This window comes from Anolis sagrei, chromosome 3 (genome assembly GCF_037176765.1).
Source record: "Anolis sagrei isolate rAnoSag1 chromosome 3, rAnoSag1.mat, whole genome shotgun sequence".
In the NCBI taxonomy this organism is placed as follows: Eukaryota; Metazoa; Chordata; class Lepidosauria; order Squamata; family Dactyloidae; genus Anolis; species Anolis sagrei.
In genome coordinates this window covers 220886800-220907782 of record NC_090023.1, presented here as the reverse complement: position 1 = coordinate 220907782, position 20983 = coordinate 220886800, and the positions used below count along the sequence as shown (strand labels likewise).

At 39.6% G+C, this 20983-nt stretch overlaps 1 protein-coding gene across 2 annotated transcripts in view; it reads right to left on the bottom strand.

Moving 5' to 3' along the window:
• The window catches only part of WDR33 (WD repeat domain 33), a 62215-nt gene that overhangs the window by 9205 nt on the left and 32027 nt on the right, over positions 1-20983 (bottom strand). For both annotated transcript variants that reach the window (XM_060768138.2, XM_060768139.2), the window contains 10 exons: positions 15509-15635; positions 13294-13448; positions 11712-11790; positions 11130-11240; positions 9570-9664; positions 7987-8073; positions 7404-7543; positions 6769-6921; positions 3210-4334; positions 212-314 (listed from right to left, as the gene is read on the bottom strand). In XM_060768138.2, the coding sequence (XP_060624121.2) occupies positions 212-314; positions 3210-4334; positions 6769-6921; positions 7404-7543; positions 7987-8073; positions 9570-9664; positions 11130-11240; positions 11712-11790; positions 13294-13448; positions 15509-15635 (2175 nt within the window). The remainder of the gene's footprint in view (positions 1-211; positions 315-3209; positions 4335-6768; positions 6922-7403; positions 7544-7986; positions 8074-9569; positions 9665-11129; positions 11241-11711; positions 11791-13293; positions 13449-15508; positions 15636-20983) is intronic.

Sequence of the window (20983 nt, the reverse complement as noted above, 5' to 3'; positions counted from 1 at the left end):
TTTGGATGAATCCTTTCTGTGTAATCTTAAAAAATCTGTGCCAACTGTTCCTTGTGTTTTATATTTCCTAAGTGTTTTGTGAGTAGTTTCCACTAAAATGGTGAGTTAAATGCCAAATGGTTGTTCTTTGAATAAACCTTTCATCTCTTAATCACCAGTCAATACAGTGAATTTATATTTCTTATACTAACTAACAGGATGTTAAAGTTACCTTTATTAGGGCCAGGTCCTTGGTTGTGAGAGGCATGACGACCTGGACCTCCATGCTGCCCCAATCCTGGTATCAAAGGTGGGGGCCCTGAATTTTGTCCTTCCTAAAAATTAATGAAACATCAAAATTAGGTCTGCTATAACTGACAAAAGGTAAATCCAGCCAAGAAAGAACTATTGCTGTGGAACCAGAATAAGTATTACTACTTTGCACTGCTTACATACATATATTTCCACGACATTTACTTCTCTGATGGTATGCATAGTTCTAACCAAACTAAAACAAGCCAAAGTAAAGTCTTAAAAGATAAAAAGTCTTAAACATCTGTTAATTTGGGTTTGATATTTTATCCTTCCTATCTAAGAGAAAAGTACACAGAGAGAACTGCAGAGTAGCCAGATGCAAAGAAAAAAAAATCCTGTATCTGTTAACAGTGGCATGTAAACAGTTATAGCTTTCCACAGACAACTGTCAAAATTCCATCTTCTAAATCATAGTCAGAAGTATAAAAACATTTTTTTAAAGAAATTGCAGGTCCCATCTTACCCCTGGCAAGGGTGAAGTGCAGCCCTACAGATGTTGCCACCCCGCTACCCCCCATGGATCGTACAAACAAAGCAATGATTAGAAATGCTTGGGGTTGCATTCTAAAATATTTGGAGAGCTGCATGATTTCCATACCTGGCTTACTCACAACTAGAATATAACAAAGCAAATGTAAGAACATACAATATATTTGATTTTTCTTCTTCTCAGCACTAGAGATTTTGGACTGACAAATGGGTGAGTTATCTTGGAAAAATGAAATGACTACATCTTAAAATATTCCACCAAATAATGTGATTTTCCCACTTTTCAGATATTTATCTATCTTCATGAATACTACTTCTTATTTAACAGAAGAAAAATTCAGTCAGAATTACTTATAGTGGAAATGAATATTAGTGAGAAAGATTCCAGACCAATGCAGTTAACCACAGGTGATACTCCCGCAAACACTATATTTTGAAAAGGGTTATGCAGCAAGGGCTGCCTTGGGTTTTTCTTAATAGATTCTCCTTGTACTTCTCTTCACTTTTGTAAAGTGATACTTCCCCAACCATAAAAAGCAAGATGGTGTTTTGTTTATCTACTTTAACATCTTTCTAGGTTGCTACAACTCAATTCTATTCTTTTTAAGTACGGATAATTTATCTATATCAGGCATGGGGACTGCTGGGGGTCCAGGGATAAACTGTCTAGCTTTCACCAAACCATACCAATTACTCTCAGTAAGTCCTAAAGTGGCTGCCAGTCCACTTCAGTCCACTTCCAGCTTCAAAAGTCTAAGCCTAATTTTCAATCCCAAGAAGAATAGAACCACAGAAACAAGGAAATTTGCGTAAGTGTTGACTTAGCATGTTTCCACAGATTCTGTGGATCTAGTCAAGCTGGAACTAACAACTGGATATAGATCGAAAGTCACATTAAAAAACTTAACTAGGATAAGGTGGATGGGAGGCAAGCACCTAAATTTAAAGGAGAAAGGTGGTTCATGAACAGCAATTCTCTATGCTTTTAACAATTCCTCTTCTGGTCTTCCTGCAAAAATAGGTTGTCTGGGCTTTGTCTACTAAACCACCAAGCCCTCAAAATGTAAAGTAAACATGAAAATAAGAATTTGGACCAAAGGTCCAAAGCTTCAAGGAACCAAGAAACCCATACCACTTAAATTCACGCCACTAGGATTCCTATATACAGTAGGCCTGTGCGGTTTCGTTCGTTAATTTCGTAATTCGTAAAACATTTGTTAATTTTTGCATTTACGGTACGATAACAAAACATATTTTCAAACCCGGAAGGGTTTTTAAATATCGAAACGGCAACTCCCACAGTATTTACGAGCTTTCGCCCGTTTTGTAAATGGGGCGGGCGGGGCGAAGGGGCGGCGCGAGCGCACACCCAGTGAGCCAAGCACCGCCCCTGCCTGTTGGGCGCCCGGCCCGCGCGCGCTCACCCTTACAACCGGCCTCCGCGCGCCATCCAATCGGCTCCGGCTCCTGCGCCCTCCTCCTCCTCCTCCTCGCACTTCCTGCAACACAGCTGGGAGGAGGAGGAGGAGGAGGAGGAGGGCGCAGGAGCCGGAGCCGATTGGATGGCGCGCGCGCGCTCACCCTTACAACCGGCCTCCGCGCGCCATCCAATCGGCTCCGGCTCCTGCGCCCTCCTCCTCCTCCTCCTCCTCCTCGCACTTCCTGCAACACAGCTGGGAGGAGGAGGAGGAGGAGGAGGAGGGCGCAGGAGCCGGAGCCGATTGGATGGCACGCGCGCGCTCACCCTTACAACCGGCCTCCGCGCGCCAGGAGCCGGGGAGGGGATTCCTGCAGCGCCGGCTCTGCCTCCGTGGCCCGCCTGAGATGAGACCAATACCATCTGATTGCCACAAATTGAAGGCTGCATCCATCCAGGCTCTTTTGCTGTGAGTTTTCAGGGCTGTATGAGTGTATGACCATGTTCCAGAAGCATTCTCTCCTGACATTTTGCCCACATCTATGGCAGGCATCCTCAGAGGTCTGTTGGAAACTAGGCAAATGGAGTTTATCTATGGAATGTCCAGGGTGGGAGAAATGAAAGCCATTCAATGCTAATCAAGGTGACCATTACTGCAACATTCACACTTACAAAATGTTTCGTAAATATTTACGAAATTTCGTAAATAACAAAACATTTTTTTGGAAAGTTTTGTAAATATTTTAAATATCGAAACAAAAAAACACCCCAATTACAAATCGATTTTAGAAACAAATTTTTTCTTGATCAAACAGGCCTAATATACAGTATTTTATTCTGACAGCATGTCATTAAACCCATATATTAAGCATAGCTTATACAGCCCAAATTCTATGTATAATTAAAATAATTAAAATTACAGCTGTCGAGTTATAATTTGCCAACACTCATTTACTGCACATTTTTAATTCTATTAAGTTATTCCCAACAAGATATTATACAGACATACCGGACTGAATGGGGGTCGAGGACCATCACCAAGCAAGGGAGTTTTCTGCTGTTGGAAAGGTGGGGGGGTCTGGGAGGGATGTGGCCCCCTTGAAGGGTTCTGCTGTCCTTGAGGCCCTTGAGGTGGACCTTGCATGTTTCCTTGAGGCGCTGCCATGTTACTTTGTGGAGGTCCCTGCTGTCCTTGTGCACCTGGTGGCCCACGCAATTCCTGTGGAGGTCCCATCATTGAACCCTGAGGTGGAGGACCCCTCATCTCCTGGGGTCCATGTCCCAGTAAACCATGAGGTCCTCTTATTTCTTGTGGAGGGTGGCCTATCATCATCCCCTGTGGACCAGGTCCTTGGTTCTCCCGTGGTCCTGGAGGTCCCTGCATGCCTCTTGGATTAAGTCCCATCAAGGGCCCTTGAGATACAGGACCCTGCATCCCTTGTGCTCCTTGTACTCCATGAGGTCCTTGTAGTCCCCTTGGACCGGGTGGCCCCTGACCACCAGGTGGCCCCTGAGGACCCAGGTGTCCTGGTGGTGCTGGTGGACCTTGCTGACCTAAATGACCTTGAGGGCCAGGCGGCCCTTGTGGGCCTAAGTGACCTTGAGGTCCAGAATTACCCTGTGGACCAGGCAGCCCTGGAGGGCCCATTGGTCCATGAGGGCCAGGAAGTCTCTGCATTCCTTGATGTCCATGGATTTCTTGAGGCCTTGGCAGTCCTTGTGGAGGGCCTTGAGGGCCTACAAACCCTTGTGGTCCACCACCTCCTTGGTGCAAAGGAGGACCTTGAGGCCCCATTTGCCCTTGAGGCCCCATTTGCCCTTGAGGCCCCATTTGCCCTTGAAGCCCCATTTGTCCTTGAGGCCCCATTTGCCCTTGTGGCCCCATTTGCCCTTGAGGCCCCATTTGTCCTTGAGGTCCTGGAGGTCTGAACTGTCCCTGTGGCCCAGGTGGTCCCATCTGAGGCATATTCATTGGCATCTGCTGGGGCGGATGAGGCTGCTGAAAGCCTTGAGGCACCTGAGACATCGGGGGTTGTCCTGGGAAATGCTGGGGTCCATGAACAGGTCCTCCTGGAGGTGGTTGTGGTTGGCCTTGATCTACTTGCTTCTGTGCAAGCCTCTCTATTTTTAATTGCTATTGGGAAAAAACAAAACAATTTACATATGCACACCATAAATCCTTTTTTAAAAAAAAATATTGATGTTTTATTGTTTTATTCCACTCCCACCCTCCCCTCCTTGTACATGCAATTTATACAGCAAACTACAGAAATTACATTTGAAATATCAGTCTCAGTCTTAATTTTTCTACTCCACATCTTAGCACATTCTCTAAATAATTCCTAACTGGTTCCCACATCCTCTTAGTTATTGTAACCTTTTCAATTTTATCTATATTACTCCATTTGCAATTTGTTATTTCCACATTTAACATATTAACTATATAGTTATACCAGTTAGTCAATGTCCATTTTGTTTTATCTTTCCAACCCCTCACTAAAACAATTTGTGCACCCACTATTAATTTGTCAATCAAATTTTCTTTTTATATATTCTTCACTTCTGTTATCCGTGCATGTAGTACATTCCTATTAACTATTACTATTTGTAAATTTAACATTCTATTGATTACTCCTTCAATCATTCTCCCGTATTCTTGCACTCTATCACATTCCCATATCATATGATTAAACACCCCTCTTTGTTCACAACCATGCCAAATATAATGTATTAAGGGAAGCAAGAAGGAAAATGTTACAAAAATGGTATAGAACTCCTGCATAACTTTCATGTTTTTTTTACCAGAGATAAAGGAAAGGTGTTGGCATGCACACCATAATTCTTAGAAATTGAAGTACAGGTTGAGCATCCCTTATTTGGAATTCCGAAATACTACAAATTTAGCCACAATGGTGGCTGAGATAGGGACACCTTTGCTTTCCAATGGTTCATTGTATACCAAATTTATTTCATGTAGAAAGTTATTAAGAATATTGTACAGACATTCCATTCAGGCTATGTATATAAGCTGTATATAAAACATAAATGAATTTTGTTTTTAGACTTGAGTCACATCTTCAAGATGGCTCATTACATATTCCAAAATCTGGAAAAAAAATCCAACATATGGAACACCTCTGGCCTGAACCATTTCAGATAAGGGATGTTCCTCTTGTATAATATTTCTGTATTTATTTATGTATTTATTTTAAATATTTATATCCCGCCCTTCTCCCCACAAGGCGGACTCAGTGCGGCCTCACATGAGCATCAGAGGATGCTAACAGCATAAATACCATAAAAATTACAATTCACAATAAAATCATTTTAAAACATTGTACATCATCAGGAAAATTTAACAATAAATTAATAGATTAACGTTCCAGTAAAAACCAAGTCGAGCCAGGAGAATCCATGTCACAAAATCCAAATTTCCTTTTCCTATTGCCGCTGGCCTCTAATCGAACACCTGGCCACAGAGCCAGGTCTTCAGTTGTCTTCTAAAGGACAGGAGGGAGGTGGCCAACCTGATATCCTTAAGGAGAGAGTTCCACAGACCGGGGGGGGGGGGGGCACCGCCGAGAAGGCTCTGTCTCTCATCCCCACCAACTGCATTTGCAAGAGTGGTGGGATCGAGAGCAGGGCCTCTCCTGATGATCTTAAGTTTTGTGATGGTTCAGAGCAGGAGATACGTTCGGACAGGTAATCTGGGCCAGAACCGTTCAGGACTTTAAAGGTTAAAACCAGCACTTTGAATTGTGCCCGGAAGCTAATCAGCAGCCAGTGGAGCTGGCACATCAGAGGAGTGGTACGTTCCCTGTACGCAGCTCAAGTTAACAACTTGGCTGCCGACTGCTGGACTAATTGGAGCTTCCGAGAAGTTTTCAAAGGCAGCCCCATGTAGAGAGCGTTGCAGTAGTCTATTCGGGATGTAACCAGAGTGTTGACCACCGTGGACAAGTCAGACTTCCCAAGGAACGGGCGCAGCTGGCGCACAAGCTTTAATTGTGCAAAAGCTCTCCTGGCCACCGCCGAGACCTGGGGTTCCAGGCTCAGCGATGAGTCCAGGATCACTCCCGAAACTGTACAGTTATATAATTATAATTATTTTATATATAATTATTTTAACTGACACAAAATGATGAAGGATTTGGTGGTTAGGTTCAGGTTTCCAAACAGTCTTTCATCCAAGCAGTGTTCAGGGCTGACCCTTTTAACTTCAGTAGCAAACCTGCATCACCTAACATCAAAACATTACGTAAATCAGATGTTCCATTTATCATGGACTGTATTCAGCATCTGAATCAATGGAATGTACTTAAGTGTTCACTTACCAAGTTATTATCTCCCCTCGGGGAGGTAAGGCAGAATATAAATAAAGTTAAAAAAAATATTATTTTTACTAGTGATTCAGTAGGACTTATTTTAATTGTGATTAACAACTTGATTATGGTCTGTATCTTTAGTACTACTACAATATAACGCATCAATGTCATTATTGCTTTTCTACATTTCTTCTGCATAGGAAGTGCTCTTAAATAAAAATGATGCTACTTTGCTTTATTTACCTCTAGAAGCTGTGGGTTGGTGTATTGAAGTGCTGCCATTTCCTGCTCAATCTCTGCCTGTGACTTCTTTTTTTCTTCTAGTTTAAGATCTTCCTTGCGGTCATTCAGTGGCTCACTTGGTGATGGTATAGGAACTTTATTCTGCATCCAGGCCTGACCAAATATATATATATAAATATGAAAAATGTGCAATAAACATTACATGTGGTACTAAAATCAGACAAAATCTTTCCTTGCAATATGGAACTGTTCTAGGTCAGTTATAGTCAATATATTTGGTACCAGCCCAATCCCTATTCATGAGGGGATGGTACTATAATTTGCATTTGGCCATGCAAACTGATTTTATCAAGGCCAAATTGGCACTATCTAATAAAAAGGATTCAGAAAATATAGAGCTATGCTTTTAGCCACTCCTTGACACCAGTGCTTGGCCACTGAGTGTACATTCAGTGCATTCAGCCAAGGCTGTGCTTCACAGGTTTTGTGATCAATTTGCACAAATGAAGAAATGCTTTCATGAATCCTCCCCATAATTTATGGACTGATTACTGAGACATTTCAGAATTGTAAAAATCAATTTAGTGAAGTCCCCCTACTTATCACAAAATAAGGCACCATATAAAATTACTAACCTGTTGAAACTGAGCAGGGATTGGTTTTGCATAGGGGACCTTTTTTTGTGGTACTTTCTTTTGGTCCTTTTGCATCACCTCCTCCATTCCCCAGTCCAATCCTGGGATTGTCATCTCAATTTCTGTTGTCTCATCTTTTCCTTCAACACAAGATAATAATAGTCAATTCCATTTGGCACACAGACATGAAATTGCTGGGTGAGGGAATTAAGTGAGGTTGAGTGGAGTATCAATAACAATGATGACATTTACTTCTAATTGTCATTATCCACTGCACCAAGCAAAGTTGTGGGTGAAGTGAATCTGGAAATGGGGTGATGAGACAATAAACTCTTGACACTGACTCTTGAGATATTATGGAGATATTATGAGTGGGTAAATCCTGGATTTTGGAAATTTGTGTTTAGTGTATATCACATGCTTATCAAGACAAAAGGAAGGACCTGGTCAATACTTTCAGGACAGATTAAAATTAACTTTCAAATATAATCTTATTGATAACTCAAGTGTAAGTCCTATGGTGTTTAAGGGCCTTATTCCCAGGAGTGTATCCATAACAATGTAGTCATAGTTTTTTTCTTACCCATCTGTTCTTGTTCCATGGCTAGTTTCAATTGTTCAGGTATTCCCATCCCTGGAATCACTGCAAGACTATTGGGTTCAAGGTCATCTACCAAAGGGAAAATGAACTGATATTAGCAACATATCCAGTGTATCCTAAAGAGTATCTAGAGAGTCAGAAACAGAGGTGCTGATCCAGAGTGGGGTACTTCGGATCAGCGTCGCCATTGTCTGCATATCTAGACAATGATATGCAGGCAATGTCCACACTGTATGCTGCTGAGCTGGCCCAGGGGAACCGGAACCTATTCAGTGCCTCTGGACTGCCACCCTTATCTTGCCCCCATCATTCTGGGCTTTGGACTGCCCAATGGGAAATAAAATGGTGCTAGTCACTACTTGGTGCCTGTGATGATGATAGCTATGAAATGATGTTAGAGAGGGGAAATGCAAAGGGGGGAATCAACCCCTCCTTCCATCTCTCCCTTCTCTGATCACCTCCCAATTCCGGTTAGTATCACTCCAGGTGCAGAGCAATGAACACTGCCATTTCCATGCCTGGTGGGCACCACAAAAAAACCCAAAAAAACAAACAAACAAACAAACCAGGGCATGGTAGTTGCAACCCCTGTTCCCAGGCTCCCAAGGGCAGGGAAAGTGTGATGGCAGTGTAAACAGCTGCAACCTCTTCCCAAAATACGAACCGGCTCTGGATCTTCAGAGAAGCTTTGGATCATCCCACAACTTTGTAAAATGAGGGACAAGGCCACAATAATAAGTGAATGGGCCTCGTGCATCATGTGAACACCACAGAGTCCATTCATTCTATAACCAACTCATCTGGCCTGTGTAGGTGGGCTGCTAAGTTTCAACTGAATTTACTTTGGTGATATTTAATTGCCACAATGTTAATATCAATTGTTTCATACTTTACTCCTTTACTAAGATGCAAGAACTTAAAATCCCGGTTCCAGTTGAGACACAGAGTAAGGAAAATATCATTTTTCTTATTGGCTGGATTGTGGCAGAGAGAAAAATAAAAATGAAAAAAACTTAAAGGACTAAATCCAACTGCTTATCCCAATTAATAGGAGGCCAACTGAATTAATGGAATGTATATGAATGTTAATTTTCCAAATTCAATTGTTCTAATGGATTTTTTTCTAGCTGGGACCAACAGCTAGACTTGCACTTAATGGTACAACTGCTGATTCGAATTGAAATAGCATAATCATGATTCCTAATCTGTGTTGAACTACATGAAAAGGTAGCGTAAGGAACAAAATAATGAAAAATATTTTAGGAGCAAAGGTTTTACGATTCAGTACTTTTCAGATCATTTAAATTTTTGCTGCCTCTTTGGTGAGATCTTCTTTTATCATTATTACAAGTGGTTATGAAATTCAGGCCAGAGGGCTAGATTAAGATTGAGGAGGACTAGGTTCAAGCCATAAAACTCAATGTATGTCTTTGGGTCAGTCATCATCTCACAGCCTAACCTGCACCACATAATTGTTATGATGGCATAAAGTGTCCAGGAAGATTTTTTAAACTTGAGCTTCTCAATAAAAAAAGACGTTACAAAGGTAATAATTAAAAATATACCATATTCTACCCCATCTTCTGACATTCCTGGAAGCAGGTTCAAGTTATAACGATCTCGCATTTTATCTCCAGGACGATTCCGAGTCCAGAATTTGCTGTCAAAATAAAACTAAGAGATAGTATCCTTTGTTGATTTATAGGGTAAACCTTCATCTCTTAGAGGTAGCCCCTCTTAAGAACTGTTAATTTCAAGTCCCTCATTCTCTTTGTGTTCTAGTGGATCACTTCAAGTCAAAATGGCAATTACTTTTCATCTCTCTTGAAAGCCAATGTGGTATAGTGGTTTCAGTACTTGACTATGACGGAGACCAGGTTATGAAGCCTTATATAAGTGATACACAATTTGAATATCCACAAGATGGAAACTATTATTATATCAAAATATTTATTGCAAGACATTCAAGTCTCAACAGTTATAACTAAATTTAATTTTGTCACAGAAATATATTTATTAAAAGATGTATATTTGACCCTTGGTTATGCAAATTATTAGAGGAATAAAAGCAGGTAAAAATAATCCAGCAGAAGACTATAATAAACAGAGTTTGTTTAAAATGACATGCTAAGCAAAGTTCTACAATACAAGTAATGTAAAGAAATTAAGTAGTTCGAAGAAATATTAGAACTACTTAATTTGCTATTAACATAAATGATCAAAATAATGTTACAATTTCAGAAAAAGTTACTGTGTGGTTCTATTAACCTTGTCGAGAATATGTTGAGAACCTCTGCGTTTATTATACAACAAATATAGATGGCATTATTTGCTTTTCTTAAACATCCCATCTGTCTCCAAACTACAGCTTCTCCACATTTATCTGTACGACTGTTATCCACAGTCTTTCAATTCAGTGGATGTCCTGTTATATTGTGAACTTGTTATGGCAGAAATGTGCCAACAGAATAACACTGTAAAGTAAGTAAAGGTTTCCCCTGACATTAAGTCTAGTCATGTCCCACTCTGAAAGAGTGGTGCTCATCTCCATTTCTAAGCTGAAGAGCCGGCGTTTTCCATAGACACCTCCAAGTTCATGTGGCCACATAACTGCATGGAGCGCCGTTACCTTCCAGTAGAAGGGGTACCTATTGATCTACTCAAATTTGCATGTTTTCGAACTGCTAGGTTGGCAGAAGCTGGGGCTAACAGCAGATGATCACCCTGCTCCCCGGATTCAAACCGCCAACCTGTCGGTCAGCAAGTTCAGCAGCTCAGCAGTTTAACCGGCTGTGCCACCAGGGGCCCTTAATAAATATACACTGTATATTTAGTAATAAATACACATAAATACTGTAATAAATTATATTTAATTTGGATTCAGTTTATTTGTTCATCCATAGACAAATACATTGCCATGAGTTGCTACTGCCACATGATTGTGGTACTGATGTATAAGTGAAAGGTAGCCTACCATTTTATTATATAACTGAAGAAGACAAATGTGTTTTCCTTTCTGCAAGTGTGTGCATACATGTGTATACTGAGGAAAAACCAAAATAAATAAAATAGGGATATTATCGTCAAACAGAATGCTTTTGGGACACGGGATCTAGTCCAAATACCTGGTGTGATCATTTGATCCTGAGCACAGAATATGTCCTAGAGGATGCCAAGCCAAACTCCAGATCATTCCTTCATGGGCCATTTCCATACCTCCTACTTCCTTTTCCACCCTGTGGAAAACATCATGAAAGTACTTTATCAAGAGAATACAGATCAGGTACTAAACCCCATTTGCTTTTCTACTGCTCAGCGTTTATAGTCCTACTGAGGATGTTTATATTCTTACTGAGGATTCTCCAGCAGGCACCTGCATTTCATTTGTTTGATTTGTATAAAAATGTTCAAGCACATTTTAGAATTAGATTAACTTCGTGGAGAACACCTGAGGACAGCTAGACAGTGATATACAACAGGGACTAAAGGGTACATTCTTTCCATACGTGTCTATGTATTATCAAGTAGAAATACTTACTAAGAGCATCAAGATCTTATCTAACTAATTACACAAAGATTAACTCATATTTCCTAAAGATTACACTGAAAAGCTATCCCAAGAGATGTATCCACTGAAGAAATGGTATTGAAAGATACTAAATTTCTCAGCTGCCATTGCTCTTCAGGCTAAGGACCACATTACCTACCCAACATGCCAGAAAAGTAAAGAGCCATCAGATCCTCCACTGGCAAAAAGGCCTTCATGAACAGGATGCCAGGCTACAGCTATAAAGTAAAAGAAAATACAATGCTTTTATATTTTTAGATTTTACCAATAGTGAAAAAGACATGCAAAGACACATGTATGTCAGTATTTGCCTAGAGACAACAGAGATTCAAATGAGACAGAGAATGGGAGGAATTAAAATCATATTCACCAGTTGAACAGTGAAACATAGGCATCACTGGCAATCTAGAAGAGGAACTGGTGAAAATGTATGCTCTGGGGTCTTTGTGGAAGGATTTGGGGGAGACGGAAATGAATGCAGAGGAGTAAATAGTTCACACAGAGAACAGGCAAGAGCCAGAGGATAGTAAGGAGGAGCTGACTTCACTCCTTAAATAGGAGGAACTTAGGATACTAACACTGACAAATAAAGCACCTGGGAAGACAAAAGAACTAAAAACCAGGCATGGACAAACTTTTTTGCCTTGGGGCTGCATTGCAGGCCTGGCCGAGAGGGCCAGGCTGGCTGGGTGGCCGGGAGGCCATTTGCATGCTGGACTGGGCAGGCCTGCAAGGGATAGAGCTTAGGGAGAGGGCAAGGACAGGAGGGGGCAGGACCTGGATCATATTCAGTTTATCCTCCCAGCATAAGGAAGGGCTGTTTGCCCCATCCTTGTGCTGGGAAGAAGGCAAGACATGGGGAAACTGCCTCAGTCCTCCTTCCTCGATCCTTGAGCTGTCCTCTTGGCATTCTGCCAGGAGGCAGGAAAGACAGGTAGTGACTGAGAGTGCTCCAGTGGGCTCTCAGCTGCCATATGCTTTCCTTGAGCTGTCCTCTCGGCAGACGGATGGGGCCGCTCACACCATCCGTACGCTGGGAGGAGAGCAAGACATGTGGTGACTGAGAGTGCTCCAGGGCGCTCAGTTGCTGCGTGCCTTCCTCCCCATCTTTTTGGCATAAGGATGCAGTGAGCTGTCGTAACCTTATGCCAAGAGGACAGGGAAAATGTGGAGGGCCTGAGGTAAGTGCCCAGGGGGCCACACACGGCCCCCGAGCCTTGGTTTTCACATGCCTGGTCTAGACGATATTTCTTCATGTTGCTGACATAACCCAGTATAGAATATCTCCCTTGCTGCATACAGAGAAGTGGTCCTTAGCTTTGATCAAAAACATATTGAGAATCTAAAAGGGAGGATATAGAGTCCACAGAATCTGGAAGTGAAAAGCAAAGTAGCATAACACAGTAGAGAAAAATGCATGCTTGTAAACAGAGTAGACATTATTAGAGGACATAAAGAAACCTCACGAGAGAATTCAAAACAGCAAAGCAAAAAATCTTGAATAATGCTAGCTGTTTTAAGATGAGATAGCAAATGACCATTTAGATTTTTAGCAGGATGAAATAACTGCTTTAACACTACTCAAATGTAAAATGATTAATGCAAAGGCCATGACATCAGCTGCGTTTTGTATGCACTAGGCATAACAGAAATTGGAATTCCATAGCAGCTCCAGGATGTCTAAATCAAAGCTCAGAAAGTTAACAGAAGGTAATAGTAACCTGTGGCTTCCTTCTTATGGCCCCTGAAGACCTGAAGCTCTTCTTTTAGATTTCGAATATCAAAGAGTTTGCAAAGGTGATCGCGAGATGCTGTAAGTAACCAGTTGCCATTTAAGTTCAATTTGACTTCCATCACAGTGTTTTTATGAGCATGTCTGGAAAAATAATAAGAGTAATTGTACAGAATTGAGTATGTGATCAATTAAACCTAAGCAACAGAAACCCCAAATATAGCTCCAAATTATGTCATTTTTCACAAAGAGTAAGCCCCCTTCTACACTGCCATATAAAATCCAGATTATCTGCTTTGAACTTGATTATATGGTCATGTAGACTCATATAATACAGTTCAAAGCAAATATTGTGGATTATCTGTTTTGATAATCTGGGTTATATGGCAGTGTAAAAGGGACCTTAGAATGGCAAAGGCCTGTCTCACATTAAAAACAGGGAAAGAAGCATGCATGACCTTCTCTAATATCATGTAAAGGTGTATACAGATTCTTAATATAGACCAAAATATGTCTACTGAAGTTAGTGCTCTAACCAGGAGACTTCTCTCAGCTGTAAACCAGCATCTAGTAGTTCTCTTTAGTATTTCTCTTTCAAAAATTAAATCTGTGATCTAAGAAAACTATGATTAGATGTCCCTCTCCCCTTCTTTATTAAACCAGCATAGATGAAGTAGGGGAATGGGGCCTTCGTGCTAGGTAAGAACGGATTAATTATTTCCACTAATGCTATCTTCCTAATATAATCCCCATTAAACTGTTTTTTTCCCCCCAATTGAGAATATATATATGTACCTTTAAGATTTCTTTAACTGAACGAATAGCAACAGCAATGGTAATGTTTGGGGGGGTGGGGGGAGGTTATCAGAGGAAAGTACACTAAGCAAATGATAAAAGATAAAGGATGAACTCTTCTGCTCCAATGCCATGGTCCCAACAGAATTCCATCTATGCTTATGCTGGATTTTAAACAGATGTGGAGATCTCTTAACAGGATCTCTAGTGTCTTCCCTAAACTGCTTCTGCTATAACCTGAATCTGCATATAAAAATGGCTAGAAGAGGCACTGATGCTGTTACTGGCATACTATTTTTGTTGTTGTTAAAGCATCATACAAACAGGGACCCCACATTTATTCATTGCTATGTAGTTTGTATTTTGCCTTTCCTTTTGAATCGAGAAGCATATATGGTTCCTCTAACAGGACTATTGTGTCATCCTCACAATAATCCTGTACATTAGGTTAGGTTGTAATCTGAAAATATATAATCTTCACGGCAACTGGAATATGAATTTGGGTCTCACTAATCTCACTGTGATACTCAGACCACAACAATGTGGTGAGTCATATCATCTCGCTACCATCTGCTAATTACCTAGAAATTTCAAGTGATTTCCAGTTACAAACTTAGCATGTTACACTGTGTTTCCTGTGGTTTTAAAAGTATTTTTGATCTTGAACATATCTATTTTATTTTTCAATAAATTTCACTTTGAAACCAATTCTCACACCAAATTCTAAGAATAGTGTAACAGAATGAGCTTTCCCTGGGTAGTGACTAGGAAGATGAAAGTTGTGTGGATTCCTCCTTTTATGAACTCAGATAATGATGGAGCAATCACCTTATAAAGTATTCTAAATGAAATTACAGTTGGCCCTCTACATTTGCGGATTTGATTCAAATGTTATCTCTAGGAACCTCTAGGTCCTCCAGTTCAACTCCATGGTCAAGTTCTGCCATAAGTTGATGGCAGAGGCATGCTCGAGAACATAGATATTCTTAGAGGGAACACCTCTCTAGGAATCTCTAGGTCAGTGGTTCTTAACCCGTGAATCCCCAGGTATTTTGGTCTACAACTCTCAAAAATCCCAGCCAGTTCACCAGCTGTTAGGATTTCTGGGAGTTGAAGGCCAAAACATCTGAGGACACACAGGTTGAGAACCACTGTTCAACGTCCTCCAGTATGATCCAGCAGAAATTGGCCATAAAAACTAGAGATTTCTAGATAGGTTTTCCCTCAAGTTAACAAAATAGCAATTTTATTATTTGATTCCCCTCCCTAAACTTTTGCAGGAGTCCTGTGCCCCTAACCCCAGTCAATGTGGAGGGCTGGCTGTAGTAACATTGTTTAAATCAATACCAAGCTATCTACAGCTGTTGTATGAATAAAAAAGCATTTTCTAAGAAGAGCCAGACACTTACAGTGTGGCAAGGCTCTGGCCAGTCTTTGGATCCCAAAATTTGATAGGTTGTTGACTATCTTTACTTCCAGAAACCACCAATCCCTTTGTGGGATGCCAGTCAACACATTTGACATCAGCGCCATGGCCTGTTAAAAGTATGAAAGTACCAATTAAAAGATTTCACACAGAAAATGAAACAATGCAAATCTAACCACATAATAAAGAAGCATGTTTTTAACAATATCTAAAAAATATGCTCTCGTTTGCCATAAAAGTTTGGAACTGCATTATAAGATCACTGTAGACTTAGCAGTGTAGATAGGCTCCTCTCTCTTGACTGCAACTGATGATCTGCATTGGTAATGTGATATATTTCTTTGGTGATGAACCACTTATACAGTGACATATGTGCAGTTCTTGGCAGCCACACACATGTAGTTCATGCCCCTAATACTTCTTCTTTTGTTTTGTTTTGTATATTAGTTTTCAGCTATTTCAATGTTTCCCCTGAAGATCTAGATCCACAGCACAAAACCTTACTTCATTTGATCAGTGGCTATTTTTATATAAAAAGAAAATCAAACCAAAAATTAATTGTCCGGAGGTCATTGTTACTCACAAGTCACGAACAAGAAAAAGTATTTGGAAGCTGTATGTGGTGTTATTCGTAATCATATCCCCGCTGTACCTTTCATCATGCTTACTTGAATATGGAACTTACTATCTCGAAAGTCTAAATAAAAATTGCAGCCCAATTCAGTATATTAAAAATCAACACTCATTTTTGTTTTGTTTTTCATCTTTTATGGAAAAAACACAGCTACACAGCTTTTGAGCCATTTGTTATTGTTAAAGAATTTAACCTTTGGCAAAAATGGAGGGGAAACTTGCCTGTTGTTGTTGGCAAGTTGTCAGAGACGTTTAGACCTGTCCCTCCAACTATAAAGTTCTGTATTTTTCAGAGAATGAAAGTAATATGTAATAATACTATTTGTAACAAACAGCTTTTAAAGTACCAGTGTTGTCAAGTTACTTTTAAAAGGACAAATGTGATAACTGTGTTACTAAAAACAAACAGTGACTTGCTTCTTATTCCTAAAATCTTGAAATATTGTGTTTTAAAGAATTAAATAATTTAAAAGGAATGAATGACTAGTTTGATATTAACGAGTAATGCCATGTTAATCAATGTGTACTACTTATAAATTGTAAGTGGACTTAGAGCAATGTGACACTTTTTAAAAGGTAATATTCTATGCTCTGTCTTTTAGAGGGTGAGATACGAATCTGGCTATTCCCTCATACTTCCAGAAGTTTACTTTTTTCATTTAGGAACTCTGATGTTGAAAGAGGTAAAAGAAGCATATTAGATAACATAGTATACACCAGTGGTACCAGAGACCACTTGACCAGGGACTACTTTCCAACATTAGTACCAAAAAGGTTACAAATCAGTTTTTGGTCAACTTTAGACCTGGTTTGATTATTTGGGGTGCCGATTCAGAAAATTACATTGGATAGACCACAACAGCTCGAGTTTCTGATATAGAACATATGCCATCCAGTAGTCGCCATCTGCTCGTCCACAAAAAATGATATATAATAAACCTTGGCACAATATGAGGATTTTGTGAGACCAGTTGCTCTTGTTGCAACAGCATAGTAATGGTGATTCCACAGACCATATTTTGGACCATAGGCTGGGAACCACTGGACTCAGGCATGTAGTCGGGGGGGGGGGGGGCTTGAGGGGCTTCAGCCCCCCCCCTCCGAAATTCTCATGGTGGTCCGCAAAAAGGCCTTACTGGTACATTATTTAAACTGTTATGTTTATTCATATCATGATCTGATCACCATGCTCAATATATCCCATATGCATGGGGGTATTGGGGTAACGATACAAAAGGTTTACTAGAGTAGACCCTCTTTCACTCAGACTCACCCCCCTGAACCAAATTCAGCCCCCCCCCCCCCCCGAATCAAAATCCTGGCTACGGGCCTGACTGGACTGGAAAGCTGTTATTTTGGATTTGGCATTATCTACTACCCCACAGTGTAAGAAGGGGGATTTAAATCAGCTCCAGAAGTGGGGTAAATAATGGTTTTCCTATGCAATGAAGTGGGAGAGAAATGTTTTTTAAGAAATCCTTCCAGCACCCGACAGAGAAAAGCATAATGCTGTTCTTCTCTCACTTCTCTGCTTACTTCTCTGCAAACACCATCTTAAAAGAGACATTACTCTTTTTCTGACTTGCCTCTGATTGATACACATAATAGTTTAAAAACAAAGCATATTTTCACTTCAGAACACTTTGCCCCTTTAAAATGTATGGAAATTCTATTTGGTTAAAAATTATACCATCGGTTGAGCAGATTTTTGAGGTTACAACTTTAGCAATTGTGTATTGTTTAGAAAATATTTTCCAACTATCAACAAGTAAAAAAAATCCAAAGGACCCCCTCCAAACAGTAACTTAGTCAACTAAATTCATGTTTTACCTTCTAATGAAAGTATCTAAGGCAGTTTTTTAAAAGTTGTTATAACCCAGAGCTGGTACTGAATTTCCCAGGGCAATTACTGAGCAAGGGAAAAGGGGGAGAAAGTTACCATTATGATGGTTTATTACAGCTTGAACAGATGCAGCTCCCAAAGGGTTTGACTACATAGCTGATAAACAGTTCTGTCCCGGTATAACACAGTTAACACCTGATTTAAGCAAATTAGATGTTGCTTCAAACTGTTTTACAGTTAACGGGCAGAGTGTGAAATGTGTCTATCCACCCACATATATTGCAACTGTTTTCCAGGTCACTAACTCAACTTCACAGCCCTGAGAGAATTATAATTATGTTATAATTCAGGGAGAATGTTAGATGAAATCTAAAATAGAATTCCATTTTTTTAAAGAGATGAGAACATTTGTAATAGGGATCACTCTGTTCCCAAAGAGTGACAGAAGAGAAACATTTCATCTCAGATTCTTTAGAATATAGGCTTCGCAATTCAATCTGTTCCATATTTCCAGGGAAATTTTGTATGTCAGTTTCATGAATTGCAAACTATAAACTATTTTTCAATTTGATAGCCTTTTCATAAGCAATTTACAATATGACTTGGGTGTGTCCATGTCTTTTAATTAAAATATATATTATTAAGTCTCATACATACATATACATATACATATACATATATATATAAAGGAAGTTTCATGAATTGGATTTGTTACACGATTCTCTGGAGTTCTTACTGTCAAACCACTTTGAAATCTTTTCTGGAGAAGGATGCATATAAGTTAGGTAAATAAATCAACAGGAGATATGTAACACTGACCCCTTATACAGAGCTTCTTGATATTATGGGATATAGGGCTGTGTGGAAGGTTCCTCAGTGTGTGTTGGCTACCCTACTAATTTCCAATGGTTCGGCAGATATATGGGAAGTGTGTAATGTTCCCTAAGCATTCATGTAGTAGATGTGTTAGGTAGGAGAATTCCATTTAATAGATATTGTTAAATCCACTTATTTTACATTGTATATACTGATATCCATTTCTTTGTCTTAACTGAAATAGTATTTTTAGTTCTCTAATTTGTATACCGTGTTTTCTTTAAGCAGAGATATGTAAAGCATGACAGGAAGACAGAACCAATAATTAAAAACAAAATGTGTGTATAAAACCAGGGAAAAATGATACTAGAGAAGATTGTTAATCACAATGACTAAATATATGTATGTTTGAAACTTCAATTTTTCAAAGGAAATGGGGAATCTGCTAAACAGATAAAGAACGTGAGGGTGTAGAGAAGGCATGGGCAAACTTTGGCCCTCCAGGTGTTTTGAACTTCAACTGCCATAATGCCTAACTGGCTGTTAGGAATTGTGGGAGTTGAAGTCCAAAATACCTAAAGGGCCAGAGTTTGCCCATGCCTGGTGCAGAGTGAAGGTGGGAAGAATTTCAACATTTACTGTAATCTATAAAAGAAGGATGAATATTTTATTTTTTCACAAAACAATTCTGCTCTACTGAAATGTTAAGTATTTCTGCAGGTACTGGTACTGCTCACATTTAATGTAATCTGTTCAGCATGGGAAGAAATGCAGAAGCGTGTTCTTATTTATAGTTAGAAATGTAGCCATTATTCAAAGATGTCTGTGTTGTTAAACGTATTAACATGTTTATATCCCATTACAGTACTGAAAAAGTAATGAGATCAAGAATATAAAGAATGGATCTATGAACAATTGGATAAATGAATTTCAGCGTTCACATTTAATTTATTTTGAGCTGAGATGACCATTTAGAGTCCATTAAAATGAGTTAATTCCTATATTTTCTTGGGAAAAGTGGAAGAATATTCCAACCATCAAACTATGCTTTGTTCCCTTCCTCCACTAGTGAGTAATCCATGCCCCCTCTGGTAAATCAGCTGCTACTATGGATATTTCAGGAAAGTGTCTGCACTTTGCAATAGACATCTTCAGCATGAGAGGGAATAGGTCTGTAAGTAATTTTGCAAGTTGTTTGCAAGTGATTTTAAGAACTATATCAATCTGCTAACATATTAGATTTACTCTGGCAGAGGACCTGATCAGTTTTAAAGCAGACAGGGTGTTACTTCAGCAGGCCTCTGGTATCTTTCCTTGAACAGAAACTTAAACCGAGGCAGTCAGATGTGAGCTGAAAACAGCATCTTGCAACTCAATAATTAAATATATTCAATAGACAGAGAACTGAAAGGATAATTTAAGAACTTTCAGAAAGTTCTTTTTGAGGCAATCTTCTATTCTGACAGTGTCTTTTCCATTATTTTTTAACAAAATGTTTGCAATTTGTGACTTTATTGAATGTAATAGCGCACATATGTCAAGGTATCAGAGGACTGTGCAGAATTTTCACTTTCTAAAAAGAGATTTAAAATGACCCCCAAAACTCACTCATAACAACTTTGGCATTTTGTTTTTATGTATCATTTATTCCAATCTGTGGCTGCTTCTGAGTCATTTTCAGATTTTTTTGTGTGAGCTTTCTGAACAACTGCAGATCATATATATATTGATGGCCTGGGATTAAATAGCCAGTGAAAATCAACTACCAGTATATGGTGATAACACTGAAAGTAAATGATAACCTTGCATAGTGTGAATGGAGGAATGTGTCAAAGTAAACAGGAAACATGTCTGTCTTGCTGTAGTATATTAGCACAATGTAAAGTGACAGCAGTGCTGCTTGGCAGTGCAGGGAGTGTCACCCAGTTGCTTTGACAACTTTCTATTTTGGTGGCTTTGAAATGTTATTCAATATATTACTAAAAGTATGTCCATATGTCCAAGCAAAATGAATGGAGTGTTATGGATGGTAGCAAAAGAGGAAATGATAGATTCAGTTTTTGAAAAAAGAAATTTGCCATCAAAGGCACAACAGTGACCTACTAACATTTTTGCTTTCTTAATAAATTCACACCAACATTTCTAGCTGCAGAAAAACACATCACT